The 22,079-nt window shown below is 39.6% G+C and overlaps 2 protein-coding genes and 4 non-coding genes across 6 annotated transcripts; 4 read left to right on the top strand and 2 right to left on the bottom strand.

Moving 5' to 3' along the window:
* The first annotated feature begins 6,430 nt into the window (after nucleotides 1-6,430).
* LOC116685187 (G2/M phase-specific E3 ubiquitin-protein ligase-like) lies at nucleotides 6,431-11,040 on the top strand. Its single transcript, XM_032510366.1, is given in 8 exon segments — nucleotides 6,431-6,523; nucleotides 6,631-6,952; nucleotides 7,041-7,120; nucleotides 7,377-7,429; nucleotides 8,715-9,028; nucleotides 9,172-9,350; nucleotides 9,578-9,750; nucleotides 10,791-11,040. Coding segments are annotated over 8 exon segments (1,464 nt in total).
* A 456-nt stretch (nucleotides 11,041-11,496) lies between these two features.
* Nucleotides 11,497-13,565, bottom strand: LOC116685189 (uncharacterized). The gene is made up of 3 exons (XM_032510368.1): nucleotides 12,443-13,565; nucleotides 11,971-12,189; nucleotides 11,497-11,879 (listed from the first exon to the last, which is right to left on the bottom strand). Exons 1-3 carry the CDS (start codon nucleotides 13,288-13,290, stop codon nucleotides 11,672-11,674), a joined length of 1,275 nt encoding a protein of 424 aa, XP_032366259.1. The 5' UTR covers nucleotides 13,291-13,565; the 3' UTR covers nucleotides 11,497-11,671.
* Nucleotides 13,566-15,965: 2,400 nt separating this feature from the next.
* trnaq-uug (transfer RNA glutamine (anticodon UUG)) lies at nucleotides 15,966-16,037 on the bottom strand. Its single transcript has one exon. It is a non-coding gene; the product is annotated as a tRNA-Gln (tRNA).
* A 953-nt stretch (nucleotides 16,038-16,990) lies between these two features.
* On the top strand, nucleotides 16,991-17,062 carry trnag-ucc (transfer RNA glycine (anticodon UCC)). Its single transcript has one exon. It is a non-coding gene; the product is annotated as a tRNA-Gly (tRNA).
* Nucleotides 17,063-20,112: 3,050 nt separating this feature from the next.
* Nucleotides 20,113-20,184, top strand: trnaq-uug (transfer RNA glutamine (anticodon UUG)). The gene has a single exon. It is a non-coding gene; the product is annotated as a tRNA-Gln (tRNA).
* A 1,595-nt stretch (nucleotides 20,185-21,779) lies between these two features.
* On the top strand, nucleotides 21,780-21,853 carry trnat-agu (transfer RNA threonine (anticodon AGU)). The gene has a single exon. It is a non-coding gene; the product is annotated as a tRNA-Thr (tRNA).
* Nucleotides 21,854-22,079: the final 226 nt, after the last annotated feature.

Here is a 22,079-nt window from a genome sequence, read left to right on the forward strand (position 1 = left end):
CTGCCAAACAATGAAGAACCTGTAAGTGATGTTGGATGTAACACTGGAAACACATCAGTTAGCTCCTCTGAATATACAGGAAGCTTTGGCCGCAAAAAACATCTTCAGAAACACCGGAGACCAAACAGGAGAGAAACCATTTAGTTGCTCAGTTTGTGGTAAAAGATACCTTTGGAAGAAAACCTTAACGACTCACATGAAACTTCATTCAGAAGAAAAATGTTCCACCTGCTCAGCAAAGCAAGTTCTGTCAACCTGGCAATTTGGTTGTACAATGAGAATCCACAGAGGTGAAAAACCATTTAGTTGTTCAGTTTGTGATCAAAAATTGCACTGAAGCAAAATCTGAGACGACATTTGACTGTCCACACGGAGAAAAACCATTTAGTTTCTCAGTTTGTAGTAAAGGTTTTACACAAAAGAAAACTCTGAGACAACATTTGACTGTCCACACATTTTGCTTCACAGAATCAATCCGCTCACTAATTGAAAACAACCCTGCTATTATTATGAACATGCTCCTTTCAATTACAGATTCAATTCCACAGAATGAGCAGCATGCATGTCATGACTGTTGGTTTTCTAGGACTCTACACACTTACTAGTAAATTATTTGCCATGTAGAAATATCACTTTTACCACAAAATATGATTTATGAGTTTAGTGATGCTATTATTGTGAACACAACTGTACATCAAAGCTAGTTGTATTCCAGAGCACGCAAAAAGCTCTGCTGTGCTTCAGAACTGCTTGAGGGAATGTAGCTTGTGTGGACAATACCACTTACACTATCATATTACTTACTTACATATACTGGTGGCTATACAAGTTTTATTTAGCAAAAACAACAACCTAAAACAAAAGGTCAAAGGTCAACTGGTGCCCCTCATTGCTAATGCCCATCAGGAACAATGGTTCCGATTTACTTTACTGGAGTATAGCTGTTCCAGCAACATGAAGACAACACAGTAACCCCTACAAATACTAGTGAAAGCTAAAAATCTGTGGGAAAATGTTACATTTACAACTTTCCCGGCAGAAAAATCCCGGATGATCCCCCATTGTTACCGGCTGGCTAAGGCTGGCAACAAAATGGAGGCCACACATAAATTGATCAAAAGTAGTTTATTTATCACAAACTAACCAACAATGGATGCATAGATTCCCATAATGCAACTCCATAATAGTGATGTTGGCAGATAATTAGCCTCATGTCGTCCTCGGGTCAAAATCACCTGTTGTCCTATATCAATGTTCTTTTTAATTACCCAAAATAACATGATTGATTCCACACAACGCTCTTTGCCAAGTACAAATCTCTACTTTCTTATTCATTTTATAGCATTTGGAGAAAACGATGAAGTGTTTTTTAAATAGTATTGAGTAAAAGTTGACATATTCCAGTCTTTGATTATCATCAACATCCATTCCTTTAATTTTATTCTAAATAATTCCTAATTTCTGCTTTTCTCACTCAAACATTAATTATAATTTCCTATAAATGAGGTTTGTTGACCATAATTCCAAAATAACTGTAAAAAGTAAAAGTTAATAAGTTGGTGTATATATTGTTAAACGTCAAAAAGTGACAAAAACTGAAGAAAAATGTAAAACATTCATACAAAGCCTCAACAAAAGTGTTGATTTTCATTTTGACGGGAAGACAACACAAGGGTTAAGAAAAGTATTGCGTCAGTCAAACAATGTTCCATAGACATGCTCTAAATGTTGTTTCTAGTTTAAGATAGAGCTCTACAGCATGGCACCTCACTAACTCACTCCCTTGGTTTTTCTCTGTTGATAGAAACGGAGAGGAAGAGGAGTCAAACGTCACCGCTGTCAGCACTGTGACAATCCTTCACAACATCAAGATATTTAAAGATTCATCAGAGAGCTCACACTGGAGAGAAGCCTTACAGCTGTGATCAATGTGGGGCAGCTTTCACAGTACAGAGTACCCTAAAAACACATCGACGCATTCACACTGGAGAGAAGCCGTACAGCTGTGAACAATGTGGGGAAACCTTTTCTCAGAGGGGACACCTTAAATCTCACCAGCGTATTCACACTGGAGAGAAGCCGTTCAGCTGTGAAGAATGTGGGGAAACCTTTTCCTCGTAGTAGTACCCTTAAAACTCACCACGCATTCACACTGGAGAGAAGCCGTACAGTTGTGAAGAATGTGGGAAACCTTTTCTCGTAGTAGTACCCTTAAAACTCACCAGCGCATTCACACTGGAGAGAAGCCGTACAGTTGTGAAGAATGTGGGGAAACCTTTTCTCGTAGTAGTACCCTTAATAGACACCAGTGCGTTCACTCTGCCTCGTTGTGAACATGTTTCAGAGCCAAGCTGTTTCCTCCTCCTCATGCCCTGATAGCTGTGTTGTTATATTCTGATCTTCTCTCCACATTGAAGGCTGACCAGCAGTAACTTTATCTCTGAGCAACATGTATGTTTTTGTGGATCAGCTGGATTGTTTTCCTGCTTTTCCCCAGAACCCTTTACCATTTAGGCACCAGAATTGGTGCCTGAACCCATCCTTTTAAAAATAATGTTTTAATGTATGTTTAAAAAAAAAAAAAAGGAAGTACAAAAAGACAGTCAGCAACATTTAAGAACGGCTTGTTATTTCTAAATGTATTTATTTTTAAAATGGTCCAAATTAAATGTAAAAAAAATGTAATCCAGTAATCCAGTAAATTGCTGCTAAATAACAAAAACAACCACTAGATGGAAAAGGCAGCCCTGTTATTTCAGTAGCACCGAAATGAAGCCCCAAAATCCCCGTTACTATTCGGTCCGATAGATACCGGGTGTTAAGGCACCGGTGCCGTACTAGCACCGGGTTTCGGTACCCAACCCTAACCACAATGTACCCACCGTGGGAAGGAGAAGGCCTAAAGGAGAAACATTAAGACGTTAAAGATGTTTGAAACTTTTTTTATTTTGGTTTTATTTTGTAAAAACCTTCTTCTCATCTCTAGAAACATACACATTTTTTTGGGCTGACAGGATGTCAGTGTAATTTTCATTTCAGGAATACATTTTTGTCACCCTTATAATGTAAATTGTCCAAACAGTCCTCTCATCATTACCAACACACTAGAAGTTGGCCATTTTTAATTGTACGTGTTCAAGTATTGTTGTTTTGTAGTTTAACCGTCATGTTTTTCCTACTTTGTGGAATTTCATTTAATAATCTTTGACATTTCATATTTCTGTGACTGAATGTGGTTTTAAATCTGTTGAGGTCTGTTCAGACCAACTGCCATGCTTTGCCTGTTTGCAAGACATGATATCTCTCTCTTTCTCATGCACGCAACAAACTCTCTGGGCAGGCAAAACAGAGAAGGAGAGGTAACCTTGCTCCTCATGACATCATAAGGGGAGGATTCCAGATTGGTCCATTTGAGCTTACATTTTCTCAAAGGCAGAGCAGGATACCCAGGGCTTGTTTTACATGTAACACCATTTCTAACCACTGGGGGACCATAGGCAGGCTGGGGAACTCATGTAAAAGACCTCGTGAAGTGACATTTTCATGCCATGGACCTTTAACCTCTCCTTGAGAGAGAGTCTGTGTGTAGGTTAATGTTTGTATTGTACTGCTAAAATTGCCTAAATGTTTAATAAGGACAATAAAGTGCAATTTGTTTACCTTTTATGAGTGCAAGCCTTTTTCTCAGCTAAAAGAAAACAAGGTGCTCTTCTGAAAATGCAAAATCTAAATCAGTTCATCTGTCATGTTGTCGTCCTTCCTGGTCTTGGTGTAGCTATGTATGTTTTCAAAAACTGGCAGATGATCACTGACATCATTTGTTATTAGTCCACTTTCAACTTTATAGACAGTGACGTTGGTAAATATATTATCAATTAGTGTAGCAGTATTGGTTGTAATCCTGGTTGGTCGACTGATTGAGGGATACAAACCGGGACTGTACACCAGATTAATGAACTCTGTTGTTTTGTTGTGGTCTTGTGGGTTGAGCAAGTCAATATTGAAATCTCAGCAGATAAAAAAACATTTTGTTATTGCTCTTATTGAATATTTCTGTAATTGTTTCCTTAACCCTCTGAGCCCGAGACACTCGCCCACGAGTGTAAAAGTACCTCTGATTCATAGTTTAATAACTTTTGAACCATACAAGCGATTTACTCACTTTCGGTTTCGTTTGAATCCTGACGCTTTCGGCTTTACGGCGGTCTTTTCCGGGTCTTTCTAGCCTCTTTGGGCTTTAAATCCATACTGTTATATCCAAGATTGGTCCACTTTATATCCATAATTCATCGCGTTTTGGCTCATTTTCCGCCGCTAGATCGTTCCTCAGCGTCTGCCCTGTCTGTCCCGTCTATTGTTTCAGGAAGTACATGCCCATATATGGGAGATAAAGGCAAACTCTTGTATGGAAGGCCAGAGGGGACAAAAATGCCTATAAACTCTATTGAAGGCAAAATAATGCAATATTAAGACACATATTTGCTTGTATAACATTGCTGTGGGTGTAATATCAATACATATGACATTATGTTATTATTGGCATAAGTAAATGTCATGAGAGCAAATTGTCTTGACTTTTTTGGTAAAAATGCATGTATTTTGTCAACTGTATAAGTTATAATGATTATTTCTTCACAGTGTGACTCCCAAGACATATGAGAAGTGTTTTAGAATGGAAAATGGCTTAGGTTTTACTTATATGTCTGTCATATCAATACATATCTGGAAGATTCATGTTCCGTTTTATTTATTTATTTGTCTTTAAGGCCCTACAACCATTTTTAACATGCAAGTGACCTCACTGCAACCCAAATATTCCAATAACCCAGTTTGTCCTAAAAAAATGATGTTCATCAGCGCATGTTTTGCATGTATGAGGCCCTGGGTTCAATCCCCGGCATCTTCAGCAAGTGTTCTGTTACAACTATGGCTGCACAATTAATTGAATTTTAATCGCGATCACAATTTAGACTTCCCACGATCAATTTTGCGTGATCGAGCGATTATTTTTTTAAAGCGTCATTTCATAGAACGCTCCAGGTTTTTTGCAAAGCCAATCTACCGCTCCGTAAAGCCGTCTGATCATGAGCCAGTCAGAGTAGTTCCTTTACCGCGCAGCTTAGTTTCTAGCATAGACTTGGTTTCTAGATGTAGACGGTCACAGAGGACAGAGTAACGGGAGGAAAACTCAACAGATAGCAGTCGGTTATACGTCAGTCTCAAGGTTTACCAGTTTACCAGTAAACGCAACACTTTGTCCCGTCTGTTGTTTTTCAGACAACAGCGGTGACCAGTGCTAGTCGGTGCTAGTAGCGTCTGTTAGCTCCTCTAGGACGCACCGGTGCTACTAGCGTCTGTTAGCTGTTAGCTCCTCTAGGACGCACCGGTGCTAATGTTGCATCCGCTGCAATGCTGTTTTATATCGATATGGTTTAATTTTCCGTTACATGACCCATTTTGTCTGTAAAGCCGTGCCTGTGTTGAATCTCTCCTTTACTCTCTCTCCTCTACTGTCCGCTCAGCCCGGCCACACAGCGCTGCCGGTCCACACTTCTGACATTTGTCTACAGTTTTAATTGTTATTAACTCATCTGTATATGGTTAAGTATGAGATGCAAACCTGTATTTGTACCAGTGTTTCCGCGGGTAACTACGGTGGCCGGGAAGGGCAAAACAACATTACAAAGTCTGAAACACTTTTACAAAGATCGAGACAAATTTACATTTAAAAAAACAAATTAACAAAACGCAAAACACTTTTACAAAGAACAAAACAAATTTACATTTTAAAAAACAAATTAACAAGACTCAAAACACTTTTACAAAGAACAAAACAAATTTACATTTTAAAAAACAAATTAACAAGACTCAAAACACTTTTACAAAGAACAAAACAAATTTACATTTTAAAAAACAAATTAACAAGTCGCAAAACACTTTTACAAGTCCAGAAACAGATTTACAAACGACAGATTCTTCACGGAAAGGGAATGTACCGGAAGTGACACGAAGTAATACGGAAGTGACACGGTGGTGTTGGTGAGCGCGGGCAATTCGCGTTGTAGTTGTGGAGTAAATGGCGTAAATTAAGTTTATGGTGACTGAACATGGACTGCGACCGAGGGATATTTTGCCCGTTTTGTGGCAAACACATGAACACATTAACGCGGTTTTGCTTTACGTGTGGCCAGTGTTTGGAGTTTCTGAAAGACGCGGACCAGACGGAAACACTTGTAACACAGGCGTCGTCTCGCCAGCCGGACAGTGTTAATCAAAGTAAGTGTAGCAAAACAAAAATGCTATCTATCTGGGGCCATGTGAATAAAAGTCAGTAATGCTATGATTTTCTTGAGCGGCTGCTGACTTTCTATTTTGAAACGGAACTCTGTCCATTTCAGCCGAACGTCCACGTCCATCAGACCAACACTTCATGGAGACCAGAACCTCCAAGTCACAGGAACCACAGGCTCTCAACTACGGGCCTAAACAAAGAAATAGGCCTAAAGAAAGAAAAGACGTCCAGGTAAGTTTGACCGTCCTATACAATTTTGCAAAGCTCTAGATGTATTTGTGTGTATGTGTATATTTATTTTACCTACGTATAAATGATTTATATATTTATTTGACTAGATAAACGTAGGATTGATGGTGCCACATGGAACTGATTTAAAACCTCCAAGAGGGAAAACGCTCCCGGTGTTTACAGACCCAGACGTAGCAGCACCTGATCTACTGAAACACGCTGGGCAGAAAATGAGAACATTTAACAAGGACATGCACGAAGGACCTCATGTCCCCTTATGTCCCCTTATGTCCCCTTATGTCCTTCTGGATCCAGACTGCTCAGAGGTGGTCCATGTGCCGGGGTCAGATTGGCAGAATATAAAGGAAATAGGAAAGGCATATTCCAGGATCACTTTTTTCATTTGCCTAGAAAAACACTATAAAGGAGGTTAGTGGATCTCATGATTCAATATGTTTTACATATTTAGATCCTCTGCTGGAGAATAGATACTGGTTGTTTGATTTATTATTTTCAGTGGATGATACCTCCGACTCTGATTCTGAAATCGTCATCACAACAAGGAGCAGAGCCGAATTCAATCAAGCTGACACTTTGGTCAGTTACTTCTCTTTTTTAAAATATGTATGTATTTATGTAAATATTTGTATTTTATTACTTTATTAGATGTACATTGGATTTTAAGCATAAAATATGTCCTGGTCAATATTTTAGTGGTAAAAGTGGCTTGTTTTGATTATTTTGCGGTACTATTATACAGTAACACAGACAACCATTCAGCATTGATTTTATGCTGTATGTGGTGACTGAACAACAATGGAAGCTATTGATAATTTTATCAATTTCCTCTCAGGTTTTTGAACCAAAAAATTGAAGTACTCCTAAACACAAACTAGAAGATGAAAGGTAGGTGTTGCACGCTTGGACACAAAGAAACTTTCTGGCTTGCATGGGTTGAAATTATTTCTTTAGTTCTTGACTGGAAATAATAATTAATTTAATTGGGTTACAGTGCTTTCAACCAGGTAGACTGCTATTTAGCAGATATTTCACTACTCATTCACATACACTTTAAACATTTATATTGCTATTTTTTGAGATGTTTTTTCTACTTTTGCTGACCTGGAAATACAGAAACCCTGCACATGAGCTCAACGTTGCTACATGCTATTGACTGTTTCTGTAACTTGCTCCCTACCTAAAGGACACACAGCTACCTGTCTGAGCTTTACTTAACAGAATAAACCTACAGAAATACAGTTTCTCTTTCAGGTTTATAAACACAAATGGCCCAAATTAACCAAACTATTAAAAAATATGAGAATGATCCAGTCCATCCATATGTCCCACATCATTGTGGGTCTCACATAGACCTTTATTGAATTGGCGCAGTCAACCTGAACCAATTAAACAAACTTTTTTTCTGAACTTTGTCAGGGAGTCAGATAGATGTAATGAGAGACAATGTTTTTGATCTAGTGATAATCAACCAATAGGAATTTGGGCTGCATACATAATGTTTACATGATTTGACTATTGGACGCTGGAAGGACACCTGCTGGTTTTAAGATGTCCACAACACCCACTCTAGCCCAGAGCACCCTGGCCACTAGAAAAGACCCACCTACTACTATGTGTTACTCAAAACTACATTATAGTCTTTATCATGGAGCTAATCATTTTGTGTTTTTATCATGTTTCAGACAAGCACCAGGACATTCATCAATTCAGCCAGGACAGGTAATAAGGGAGACTGTGGCTGCATGACATTTCTTGCTTCCAATGTTGTTGTTGTTTCAGACATTTTAATCTGTTTTTCAGATAGTAATATCTGATGCTGAGGATCTGGATCAACCTGAAACAAATCCAGAAAAAATTCTTGCTACAGGTAAGTAAAAAAAATAAAATAATGACTGACATAATTTATATTTACTGATTACACGGGGAAGGCATTTTTGTTTGTAAGATGTTTTAACATGGAAATGGTCATTACCAACAGTAAATACACAGACCTGTTTTCACCCAATGTTGAGCCAGAGGATGAAGAGCCTGTTGCTGTCAATGTGAAGAATATCCAACACACAGCAATGTAATATGACAGCTTTTGACTATAGCACTCCAGTATTTTACAGTGCAATAGTTCTGGTATATCTGGAACATTCACAAATGAAGTCACTTTTTGTCATTACAGGGAGGAGACGGACATTTCATTACCTGACATCGTGGCAAACCTGTCGCTTCCTATTGATCATAAAAGAGTCAGTCGGTTCAACATCTCAAGGGCTAATGTTTGGGATGGGGCAGTCAGAGGTTTCAAGCGTACAACATATTCTGAAACCTGTGACATGCTGGTCAAATTTACTGATGATACTGGTGTTTTGGAAGAGGGAATTGACACGGGTGGTCCAAGACGAGAGTTTTTAACTCTACTAATGAAACACCTAAAAGACCGGCCCATTTTTGATGGACCAGAAGGACATCGGTTCTTGGTCTACAATGCAAATGGTATGCATATGGGTTAGATGTGTACTATAGGCTACTAATGGTTGGTTAATGATCATTGACCATATATATCACATGACATATGCTTGTATATTACAGTATATAATGCATTTTGTTATAATTTTGCATTATGACTTCATTCACAGCTGTTAGGGAGGATGAGTACTACCTGGCAGGAAAGATGATTGCTGTGTCAGTTGTGCATGGAGGTCCAGGACCCCATTTCCTGTCAGAAGATCTTGTACATTATCTTTCAGGCCAGCCTTCATTCAAAGCACCAATTAATTTAATAACTGATGAAGACATAGGGAAAGCTTTGCAAGAGGTGAGAATAGCATAAGGGCTACAGTATGGTAGGGCAGAGTTTTACATAGTTCCTGAAGTGTTTTGAGACAATGTTTAATTCCTATATCACGTGCAGAATTTGTTTCATTAATTTATTAGTCTTTGATGCTGTAAAATTACACCATGCTATGTATGTCATTAAAATAGGCTAGGAGATATAGTGCATACAGTTATTGACTGGGGTGTTTGTCTTTTCATGTCTTTCAGATTGAGAGTGCTGCTTCATTGGATGCTCTGCAAGAATGCATGATGAGACACAGCACAATGTTACAGACAGCAGGTTGTCTGAGGCACGTGGCTACTGTCGAAGAAAAGAAAGAAATCGTGTCCGACTACCTTCAGTGGTATATTATTGACCGCAACTCATCTGTAATTGACAGGTAAGATTCTTTTTATAAATGTTATGTATGTTTTAGTTAAATGCCTCATTGTCTCCATGTTTGGTTTATGCAAACATGTATATCTGTTATCAATTTGTCACTGTGACAGAATTTGTACCTTAGTGTATTTCAACTATGTGATGTCACTTCCTTCTGTCTTTTTCCTCATCAATCTACACACAAAACATCATAATGACAAAGCAAAAACAGAAATTAGATTCTCTTCCTGACTAACTCCATAAAGTTCAAGAGGAAAATAAGTCCAGTTACCCCTTAAAGTTATCCATCCACATCTGCTACACATCTGGCAGCAGAGTGATGGTTTGAGGCTCACTTGATCCATCAAACCCTTGATGACTGCTGCTTTTTATCCAACCACCTGCTCAATACTGTACCAGTGTCACTTACATCTGAATCTATTCCTGCCCTCAGTTCTCATAGAGATCCAGTCACACGCAGAGGTTTTAGTGTAAGTGTCCATGAAAATATATACAGATATAAAGAGTGTGGGGATGTTGATGGGTGTGTAAAGGCTGTAGCTTCATACACGAGGAATCCAGGCTGGAATTACTTCCATAGGTGCTTCAACAGCATACTGAGAAAAGGCTCACTAACTTCAGCAAATGTGATATTTTAGTTTTTTTCTTCTTTTTTTATTAAATTTGCTACAATTTTCTCAAAACCTGTTTTTGCCTAGCTTATGATGTATTGTGTGTAGACTGATGACGAATAATATTTTATATGAAATCTCTAACTCAAAGTTTTGAAAAATTGCATGGGATGTGTAGACTTTCTGAAGGCACTGTATAAGTGCTCAAGCCACCTAGCCATTCCAGTCTTTGTCGTTTAAACCTTAGATTGTAACAATTAACTTTTAATGTGCAATGCAAAAATAGTTTTTTTTTTAATTCAATGGTCAACACAACAATTTCCCCCCAAATGTTTAAGGTGGATAGTAATTGAAGAGAATATTTGTTTTCTTTAGATAATTTAAATTGGCACTATACAACAGTGAATCAATGTTTGTGTTCACCATGTAGATTCAGAGATGGTCTTTCAACCCTGGAGTTTTTGACTGCACTACAGCAACGCCCTACTTTGCTGGCCCCTGTTCTGTGCCACACTGAAAAGCGACTCACTGCTTTTGAACGTGAGAAACTCTTCAAACCCGACCTCAGTCCATCAGGGAGTAATCGACGACTTAAAGAAAGTCAAACCATGGCCTATTGGGCAGATTATCTCCTTGATTGTGAAGGTTTGTTAGTTTATTTGTTTTTTATAACAAGTTAAGAAAACGCATGTCAATGATTTATCTGAATTGTTTTTCTTTGTAGAAGGCCAAGCTGCTGTGTCTGTGGAAGATGTTTTGATGTTTGCTACTGGGCTGTCTTCACTTCCCCCATCTGGCTTGGAACCACCGCCACAAATAGAGTTCCTGGATGACTCTGCGTTCCCCATGGCAAACACATGTTCAAACTCCTTGAGATTACCACTCCTAGACTCATTCACTTTGTTTAAATCACAAATGGACTTTGGAATTCAAAATAGTCCAGGATTTGGCTGTTTCTAAGCTATATGATGGATGACTCAGAGTTAAAGTTGTTGTTAAAGGTGCACTTTAATGTGAAGTTGCCAAAGTTGATTTTATAATAACAATAACAGTATGTGAGCATGTGTTTTTTTTTCTCAGTTAACATTTTAAAAATGTTTTAGATCTGTGACTGGGATCCCTTAATATGTCACTGTTTTAGATAAAGAAGTACTTAAAGAAGTTGTTCTTTACTACAAAATTTTAATAAACATTACTATTTTTGATTAATTTACTTTACACTTAAACAGCAAAGCTGTGGGTGACAGATTCGTAAACATTGTGTTCAGACAGTGTTCCACCACTACAATAAAAACTCCCTTTTTGATCCTTTCATAGCCGAGCCATTTCTTTTAGAATCATGTACAGTTCTGATGCAGACTCCCAGTTTTCTGGCTTCAGTAACTGATTGTGGTCCATGGCAAAGTCCAAGTACTCCTGCATGTTTGGGTCCCCACAAGGAGTAATGAACAGGCTAGCCTCAGGAAGGGCATCCAATTCAGCCTGTTGAATTGGAAATGCACAGTCTCTGGAACCAAACCTATGTTAAATAGAAAACATAATTGCATTTGTTTTCATTTAAACTAAAACGTTAGATTAATACCTTTACCTATTTATCACCAATGTATCACCTGTGTGGTAAGTAGTAGAGTTCATTGGGCACTCCTCCTGGACATGCTGCTGTTCTGGAAGGGCGAATCCTGTGACTGTTCCACAGTCTCACACACTCATCTAAGTCCTTCTGAATAACCTCACCGAAGCAGTATCTCAAGAGACACTGATGCTCATGACTCCCGTTAAAGTATCCGGCATCTCTAAGGTCCGTAAATAACTCCATCCAGAACTGAGACCTATAGAAACGGATATACATTTTAGTTAAACCTTTAAGTGTATACACGTTTGAATAATAAAATCAAAGATTAGTTGTAATGAAATTTATGGGTTGTGCATCTTTTGGTCATTCAATTTTCTTTTCAGAAACTACCTTCCTTATATTTTTTCAGATTTTTTATTGTGCTCGTTTTTTCTTTTTCTATTACTCGTTCCAGAGAAGAAAATCAAATGACCAAAAGATGCAATGAGCCTTTATGAACGTTCACTCACCTCCCCTTTCTAAATATAGACCACCAGGACTCAATACGCTGGTTATTTATAGATGAGCCGTACATGTGGCTGGACGCTCCAGAGTAGTAGTCACTGTGATGGTGGCGTAGGGTACATTGAATTGCAGCCATTATGCCGTTCTCAGTGCCGCAATCAGTCCTCAGTCTCATGGGGATGACACCGAGGTTTTGCACACATGACATGAAATAGTGAGCAATCACCGTTGGGTTATTATTTGTTGGTCCACATTCAAGCCACAGTACTTTACGTGAAAATCCATCTATGCATCCCGAAATGGCCAAACCGAATGGCTTAAGTTTATCATAACCATCTGCGTGCCACATATAGTTAGGTCCCATTGAGTGGTAGGTTCTTCTTGTAAACCTTCTGCGTGTTCTGCTCTCACACCCTCGAGGATTAAGCTCCCGGAGCAAATTCATCACATCATCTCTCTTCACTCGAAGATTGTACTTTTGTTTAAGTACCTGCCACATCGTGCGGTAGCCAAATAGTTGTCCAGGTCCACGAAGTTCCAATCTGATGGCGTTACTCACGGTGTTTGGAGAGGAATAATCCTTTCGGCGGTACAACCCGGCTTCGTTCAGTTTACTTTTAAGAGTCCTCAAGCTGATGTTTACACCGTGTAGGCTTGACATCATGTCCACAATTACATCGTAGGAATGGCCCTCGTTGAAATACTGAACGCAATGATGCAGTATGTCCGGTGTTTCCGTCTGGTCCGCGTCTTTCAGAAACTCCAAACACCGGCCACACGTGAAGCAAAACCGCGTTAATGTGTTCATGTGTTTGCCACAAAACGGGCAAAATATCCCTCGGTCGCAGTCCATGTTCGGTCACCATAAACTTCATTTACGCCATTTACTCCACAACTACAACGCGAATTGCCCGCGCTCACCAACACCACCGTGTCACTTCCGTATTACTTCGCGTCACTTCCGGTGTGTGGTACATTCCCTTTCCGTGAAGAATCTGTCGTTTGTAAATTTGTTTCGGGACTTGTAAAAGTGTTTTGAGTCTTGTTAATTTGTTTTTTAATATGTAAATTTGTTTTGTTCTTTGTAAAAGTGTTTTGAGTCTTGTTAATTTGTTTTTCAAAATGTAAATTTGTTTTGTTCTTTGTAAAAGTGTTTTGCGTTTTGTTAATTTGTTTTTTAAATGTAAATTTGTCTCGATCTTTGTAAAAGTGTTTCAGACTTTGTAATGTTGTTTTGCACTTCCCGGCCACCGTACAAAGACCAAGAAAATGCCACACAACAGAAATGCCATGCTCACACCACACAGGCAGTGTGCAGGAGGCCTTACCCCTGACTTCGACCAACTGCGGATCCACTCCGCTTCGTGTCTGCTCCGTGATCCGCAGTCTGTCAACACCCACCAGGTCCGGATTTGTTGCAGGCCATGACGGACCACTGAAGTCACATGGACCCACCGGATCTCGTAAATTCATGTACGATCACGCGATATAACAGGATGTAGTTTCTATAAACAGAACCACAAAACCTGATGAAAGAAATATCTTAAACTTGCATTGCTCTGAATTTCATGTGTTTTCATGTATCATCTTTAGCCTGTGTTGATGTAGTGTTTCTGTGTAAATGTAACATGCCTTTTTCATTTGCTACCAGGGCTTAATGAGTAGCATGGGGATTGGGTAGACATGATGATGGGATGCAAACAGAGATAATGACTGCAACAACAAGGTGCTGCAGGGATTCGGACCCTGGATCTTCTGTTTACTAGACAGGCACTTTAACCAGCTAAGCCACAGCACCTCCTTGAGTACTACTCACAAACAAAACAACAAACTTACTCTCATTCAGAAGCCATTGAAGAGCGGTGTAAATATTTCATCAGAGTGAAGGCTTGTGGTAAGAAATTGGTCCTGACTCTGTTGGTTTTGGCGTAAAGTGCTCTGTAGCGCCTACCAGAGGGGAGAAGCTGGAATAGGTTGTGTCCGGGGTGAGATGGGTGAGACGGCGCGAGGCCATCCGTCATCACCTGCACACTTGATGAGTGTCATCGGTGGAAGTCTAAACCAATGATTCCCAAAATGGCCGACCTAACAACGTGCAGCCCACCTGCACCTATTAAAGCCAGCATTCCACTCCACTGGTATAGACTGTTTTCAGCCACATATAATGTTATAAGAACACATCACATGCCCCTTTCATGCTCTGGAAAATAAGGCAGCTAGTAACTTTGTTTGTCTGTTAAGAATCACAAATTATATACATACACTTCCTTAAGTAAGAACCAGGCAATGCAGGGATTTGGACCCAGGATCTCCTGTTTACAAGAGAGGCGCTTTAACCACTAAGCTACAACGTCTTCGACAGAGAAGTCTGTCTTGCAAGAATACAATGAGCAAATGAACAGGGTTGCTTCCATCCATCCATCTTCGTCCAGCAGCTCCAGTAGGGGACCACTACGAACTCCGGCAAATGAAAACAGCTGGACTTGTGCTTGAGCGACGCCTCAGGACTCACTGTTCATAGGCAGGCCTACCGAGAACAACAGAAGTCCTATGCAAGGACCTTGAGAGATCAGAGACCCTTTCCCCTGGTAAAATAACAATGCTAATAAAATAAAAAGAAGACCATGGAATATAAGTGTAACTGCTTAACTGTGTAACTAATTAAACAGGATGCACCATCTTCGTCCCCATCCCTTTCTGGCAGCCATATTTGATAAGAATGGCCAAGCAACCAAAAGAGCGAATGTGAAGTAGGTAAGGGAATATACTGTTGAGAGTCGGTGTGCAATGTGTGCTGATGACTGTGTAACCCTTGCAAGCAACTTATCTTATCACCCCCCCCCCCCCAAGTTACACCACCACAACAAACAAAACAAAAACAATGTCCCCAATATCGAACCTACACCTCCAGTGGAGACTGCGACTTGAACGCAGCACCTTGGACCACTCAGCCATCCTGACTGAATAATCCAACGTGTAGTAGGATCTCTCACAGAAATAATAATATGGTAAGTCAACTATGTCATGATATAGTAGGTTCTCAGTCATCCAGGTCATAGTTATCAAAGAAAGGTTTCCCTTGTCAGCCCAAATATATGGGTGTTTATGGGGACACGGAAGAAAGTCACCAATGTGGAAATGTGTTTGACAATGGCAATACATTGCGCGGGATGTGAAGGCATCTCACCAACTCTGTACCCCAATGTTCAATGCAGGCTAAATCCTGTGGTGGGAATCAAGATCCACCAATGTTTCTGTCCAAAATGTCCACCTGTGTCCAGACACGTGCCTACTAGATGGGAAATAGACTGACATTTGGGTCAACATTGTGGAAATATCTTTAAGATGTTTAACTAAGTCTAAATTTGGAGCTCTTTTAAGTTAACGTGAAGTACAGGTCACAGCTCAACTTGCCACTACCAACATACTGTTTTCAGTCAAACAGCCAAGAATATTTTACCCGTTAGCCTAGATGTGGACAGTGTAGAGGTTGATTTTTTTATTTCACCAGTACTCTGGCTTAAAACCAGGTTCCACCGAGACTTGAACTCGGATCACTGGATTCAAAGTCCAGAGTGCTTACCATTACACCATGGAACCACTGTTGTGAAAGGCAACATTGGTTTGCCAGGCAGCTTCTTCCATAATATTAACACTTATGCTATTGAAGGCACACAACAATTACTGGCTAACTTAAGTTATTTAGTAAGCTAAGCGTTGACACAGGATGTGGAACAAGGCAAGTCAAGAATAGGTTTTAAAGCTCTTGCCACAAACAATGAATACAGCAGTAGATAGGTCTACTGTGTACTCATGGTAACTTTACATGGGTTGATAATGCAGATGCTCACAAAAGGTGCGGCTGTACTTGCAATTCAGTATCTTGCGCAAATTAATATCCACTACAATGTAGAGAATAGCTGAATTCAAGCTTCCCAATACCATGTCTCTGAAATTAGTTCTAGAGGAAAACAATACATGTAAGAAGCGGGATTTGAATCCAAGCCCCCAGTGGAGACTGCGACCTTAAAGCAGACCCTTGGAACGCTCAGCCGTCCTATCTTTATCTTGTTTATCCTTATTTTCTTTAATAGTTTTTTTAATAAATTAATTCATAAAAAATATGACTAACGTGATTATTTTTAATGTTATATTAATAAATAATGTTACAATTATATGGCTAAGTAAGCAATAAAACCTTTAAATGAGCCCTTCTTGTGTTATTTGTTATGTCTCGGCAAGCAGTATTATGCTTTTGGGTCGTCTGTCCATCTCTACATCAGAATCAGAAATACTTGATTGATCCGTGAAGGGAAACTCTGTAACCTAAGGATTTTGGATTTGTGCCTCTACAGTCCTCCGCTCTACCAACTAAGCTATTGAAGGTCAACAATGTTTATGAACGCACTTCCCATTCTTGTTAATGTGATAACACAGGACCCCCTGGAGGAAATTTTGGAATCATCAGGGGCTGTAGCTCAGTGATAGAGCGCACTTCACAGTCTCAATGCCCAGATGTATTACAAGATTTGAAGTGAAAATTGTACAGCATAGCGATGGTGGTATAGTGGTGAGCATAGCTGCCTTCCAAGCAGTTGACCTGTGTTCGATTCCCAGCCATCGCAGTAGCTTTCTTTGAGTTGTGTTACTTGCTTTTTTTAACAAGAAGTCAGAAGAAAGGTTACTTGCCCAACCTGGTTTTATAAAACATTAGATCTCTTTGGGCTGCATGATTATGGCCAAAATGATAATGACAATTACTTTGATCAATATGGAGATCACAATTAATTATCACAATGATTTGTTGATTTTCTACTCCAAAGTGCTGGAAAGGAAGGTTTCACCAATCGTTGAACCTCAGGTTAACAAGGAACAATCTCAGCAAGATGATGGATGGATGATTGTGGTTACTTCACCAAGTTCAGCCCAAATGACACAGCTGCAAGACATCACCTTGGTTGGCTTCCAGCTATGTAATAGATGCAAATGGCAGTGGTGGGATTTGAACCCACACCTCCAGAGAGACTGGAGCCTTAATTCAGCGCCTTAGACCGCTCCGCCACACTACCTGCAAGCAAATATTGATAATGATTTGCAAAATCTATAGCTGTAAATCTGCTCCATCACCGCCATGTTTTGAAACCATATGCAACATAAATATTACATATTTCACCTAGGTTTCTTCTGTTATTCAATGATCTCAGAAATAAAGTAAAAAGTCTGAACATATTAAGGGGATGTAGCTCAGTGGTAGAGTGCGTGCTTTGCATGTATGAGGGCCTGTGTTCAATCTCCAACAAGTGTGCTGCAAAAGCCCTTATTCTGAAAGAGAAAAGAAATCTCCTTGTGTTCATGGTAATTAATGCAAAAGTCAGTCTTAATGACCAGATGTAATGCAAGATTTGCAGTAAACAGTGCAGTGCCCAATGATGGTGGTATAGTTGACAAACTGTTTTGATCACTTGAGGTATTTCAGTGAAGTCTTTGGTGTTGGACAGTTACCTTGCAATCTAAAACTGTATATCCTATTGTCTCTGGAACAATAGTTGGCAGTTGGAGGAGTAATGGCTCTTTACAGTGAATATGCAAAATAAGATGTTCACAAATTCAGCCCAGGTAAATGCTCAACTCATATTCACACAGACCTAAACCTACTTGCTAAGATTGTTCCTTGTTAACCTGAGGTTCAACAATTGGTGAAACCTTCCTTTCCAGCACTTTGGAGAAGAAAATCAACAAATAATTGTGATAATTAATCGTGATCTCCATATTGATCAAAATAATTGTAATTATCACTTTGGCCATAATCGTGCAGCCCAAAGAGATCTAATGTTTTATCCAACCAGGTTGGGCAAGTAACCTTTCTGCTGACTTCTTGTTAACAAAAGCAAGTAACATCACACAAAGAAAGCTACTGCGATGGCTGGGAGTCAAACCCAGGTCGACTGCTTGGAACGCAGCTATGCTCACCACTATACCACCATTGCTTGGCAATACAATGTTCACTTCAAATCTTGTAATACATCTGGGCGTTGAGACTGTAACGTGCGTTCTATCACTGAGCTACAGCCTCTGATGATTCCGAAATTCCCTCCAGGGGGTCCTGTGTTATCACATTAACAAGAATGGGAAGTGCATTCATAAACATTGTTGACTTTTTATTAAACATTTTATTGCTTACTTAGCCATATAATTGTAACATTATTTATTAATATAACATTAAAAATAATCACATGTTAGTCATATTTTTTATGACTTAATTTATTAAAAAAACTAATAAAGAAGATAAGGATAAACAAGATAAAGATAGGATGGCTGAGCGTTCCAAGGCTCTGCTTTCAGGTCGCAGTCTCCACTGGGGGCTTGGATTCAAATCCCACTTCTTACATGAATTGTTTCCTTCTAGAACTAATTTCAGAGACATGGTATTGGGAAGCTTGAACTCAGCTATTCTCTACATTGTAGTGGACATTAATTTGGGCAAAGATACTGAATTGCAAGTACAGCCGCACCTTGTGTGTGAATAGTGAATGTTTCCTGTAGATGTAAAAGCGCTTTGAGCAGTTGTTAAGACTGGAAAAGCGCTATATAAATCAGAGGTGGGTAGTAACGAGTTACATTTACTCCGTTACATTTACTTGAGTAAGTTTTTGAAAAAATTGTACTTCTAGGAGTAGTTTTAAATCACTATACTTTTACTTTTACTTGAGTAGATTAGTGAAAAATAAACTGTACTCTTACTCCGCTACATTAGGCTCCAATGAGCTCGTTACTCGTTACTACGCTTCATTGTTTTTACCCCCGCGTACGTCTCATTTTAATGTTTTATTTTGACAGAGAGAGAGAGTCTTCCGCTGAACGTGACTGTGCTTAACCAATCACACGTCGTTGTGCAGTCACGTGACCGTACTTGTTTCAGCAGCGGGACAGGTTAGCTTTACAGTCGTAGCAAAGCAAAGAAACAGGTGTGTTCAGGGTCTACCAAAACAAACGGACATGTCAGCGTTCAACAACTCAACATCTAACCTGAGGAGACGTAGCGGTGGTTTTAGTTTCTGCTGTGGAGAGGTGGATGTTTGTCTTTTAGGTTACATACAGTATGTTTTACACATGCAGTATTCATCCAAATTTGATGTGACAAGTCTCTCAAGTAAGCTATTTTGTAATTAATAAATTAATTTAAATTTATTTTATTGATTGGATGAACTATAATTTGCCTAAAGATAATTATTTTTTATCTTTGTCGGTCTGATTGATGCTTGTGTTAAAGCATTAAGAAATAAATCAGACGTTACTCAACAGTTACTCACTACTTGAGTATTTTTTTCATCAAGTACTTTTTTACTTTTACTCAAGTAATTTTTTGGATGACTACTTTTACTTTTACTTGAGTCGTATTATTCTGAAGTAACAGTACTTTTACTTGAGTACAATTTTTGGCTACTCTACCCACCTCTGATATAAATACAGCACATTTACATTTACTGCTGAATTCATTGTTTGTGGCAAGAGCTTTAAAACCTATTCTTGACTTGCCTTGTTTCACATCCTGTGTGAACGCTTAGCTTACTAAATGACTTAAGTTAGCCAGTAATTGTTGTGTGCCTTCAATAGCATAAGTGTTAATATTATGGAAGAAGCTGCCTGGCAAACCAATGTTGCCTTTCAGAACAGTGGTTCCATGGTGTAATGGTAAGCACTCTGGACTTTGAATCCAGTGATCCGAGTTCAAGTCTTGGTGGAACCTGGTTTTAAGCCAGAGTACTGGTGAAATAAAGAAAATCACTTCAGGTAAAACGGGTTCTTGGATGTTTGACTGAAAACAGTATGTTGGTGGTGGCATGTTAACTTAAAGGAGCTCCAAATTTAGACTTAGTTGAACATATAGAATATATTTTCACAATGTTTACCCAAATGTCAGTCTATTTCACATCTAGTAGGCACATGTCTGAACACAGGAGGACATTTTGGACAGACACAAGGGTGGATCTCTATTCCCACCACATGATTTAGCCTTCATTGCACATTGGGGTACAGAGTCGGTGAGATGCCTTCACATCCCGCGATCCAGTATTGCCATTGTCGAGCACATTTCCACACTGGTGACTTTCTTCCATGTCTCCATAAACACCCATATATTTGGGCTGACAATAGGGAAACCTTCCTTTGATAACTATGACCTGGATGACTGAGAACCTACTTTATCAAAAAATAGTTGACTTACCATATTATTATTTCTGTGAGAGATCCTACTAAACGTTGGATTCTTCAGTCAGGATGGCTGAGCAGTCCAAGGTGCTGCGTTCAGGGCACAGTCTCCACTGGAGGCGTAGGTTCAATATTGGGGATATTGTTTTTGTTTTGTTTGTTGTGGTGGTGTAACTTAGGGGGGTGATAAGATAAGTCGCTTGCAAGGGTTACACAGTCATCAGAACACATTTGCACACCGACTTTCAACAGAACATTCCCTTACCTACTTCACAAACGCTCCTTTGGTTGCTTGGCCATTCATATCAAATATGGCTGCCAGAAAGGGATGGGGACGAAGATGGTGCATCCTGTTTAATTAGTTACACAGTTAAGCAGTTAAACTTATATTCCACGGTCTTCTTTTATTTTATTAGCATGTTTATTGAGCTAAATTAGAGGCAATTAGGGTGTTTGTGGGTTGAGGGTATTCTGGGGTTGTGTAAATAAAGTAGGCCGGACTAGATTATAGCCGATAGATATCATAGACTCCCCCATTACCTTAATTTTTTATGCGTTGTACTTTCCCTTGCCGGGTGAGTTAGGGAAACTGTTACAGCATAGGGCGTACTCCCGTCCACCTCCACCTTGTAGTCCTCTCTTCAGCAGACTTTACTGCCTCCGGTCTTGTCTTGACCTGGTTACCACTTTCCTCATTTTTGTATGGCCAGCACATCCAGCTGCTAGAGATTCTCAACAATCTGGAAGAGCTCCATGTTGGAAGGCACGTGTACATGAAAGGCACTGTTGGGCCGGAGCTGTTGCTCCACGATCCGTGCTGGACCTGAAAACGTTCCCCCCCAGTCTGGTTCAAATGGTGAGTGGTCTACCTGGTGGACCGAGCTCACTGGTTCTATTGGGGTGAGATGTGGATGATCAACACCAATGAGAAGGAGTGGGCTGGCGTTCTCAAACTGCTGAAGGGAGAGACCTGCCAGGTACTTACACCTCTTCTGCAGACTGACTGGAAAGGATTGATCCGCCAAGCCTAGGCGAGCTAAGCCGTTACTCCCAATACTGCCAGTGAGTATACTGTTTGTTTAGCTTATACAGGTAAAAGACAAATTAAGACTTAACAGGGTTGTTACTCATGGAGGTGCTGTGGCTTAGTTGGTTAAAGTGCCTGTCTAGTAAACATGAGATCCTGGGTTCAAATCCCAGCAGCACCTTGTTTGTTGGAGATTACCTCTTTTGGCGTGTCCTCATCATGTCCACCCAATCCCTGTTAAAGTACCCTGGTAGCAAATGAAAATGGCATGTTACATTTACACAGAAACACCAATAACATACCAACAAGGTGTTCTATTTGCCTAATACCTAATGAAATTATTACTAAATGCGCTATTTTGGCTCCACTACAGTTCTGTGTCAGTCAACTGCTCCATTTCACTCACC

Source organism: Etheostoma spectabile, unplaced genomic scaffold (genome assembly GCF_008692095.1).
Source record: "Etheostoma spectabile isolate EspeVRDwgs_2016 unplaced genomic scaffold, UIUC_Espe_1.0 scaffold00569614, whole genome shotgun sequence".
In the NCBI taxonomy this organism is placed as follows: Eukaryota; Metazoa; Chordata; class Actinopteri; order Perciformes; family Percidae; genus Etheostoma; species Etheostoma spectabile.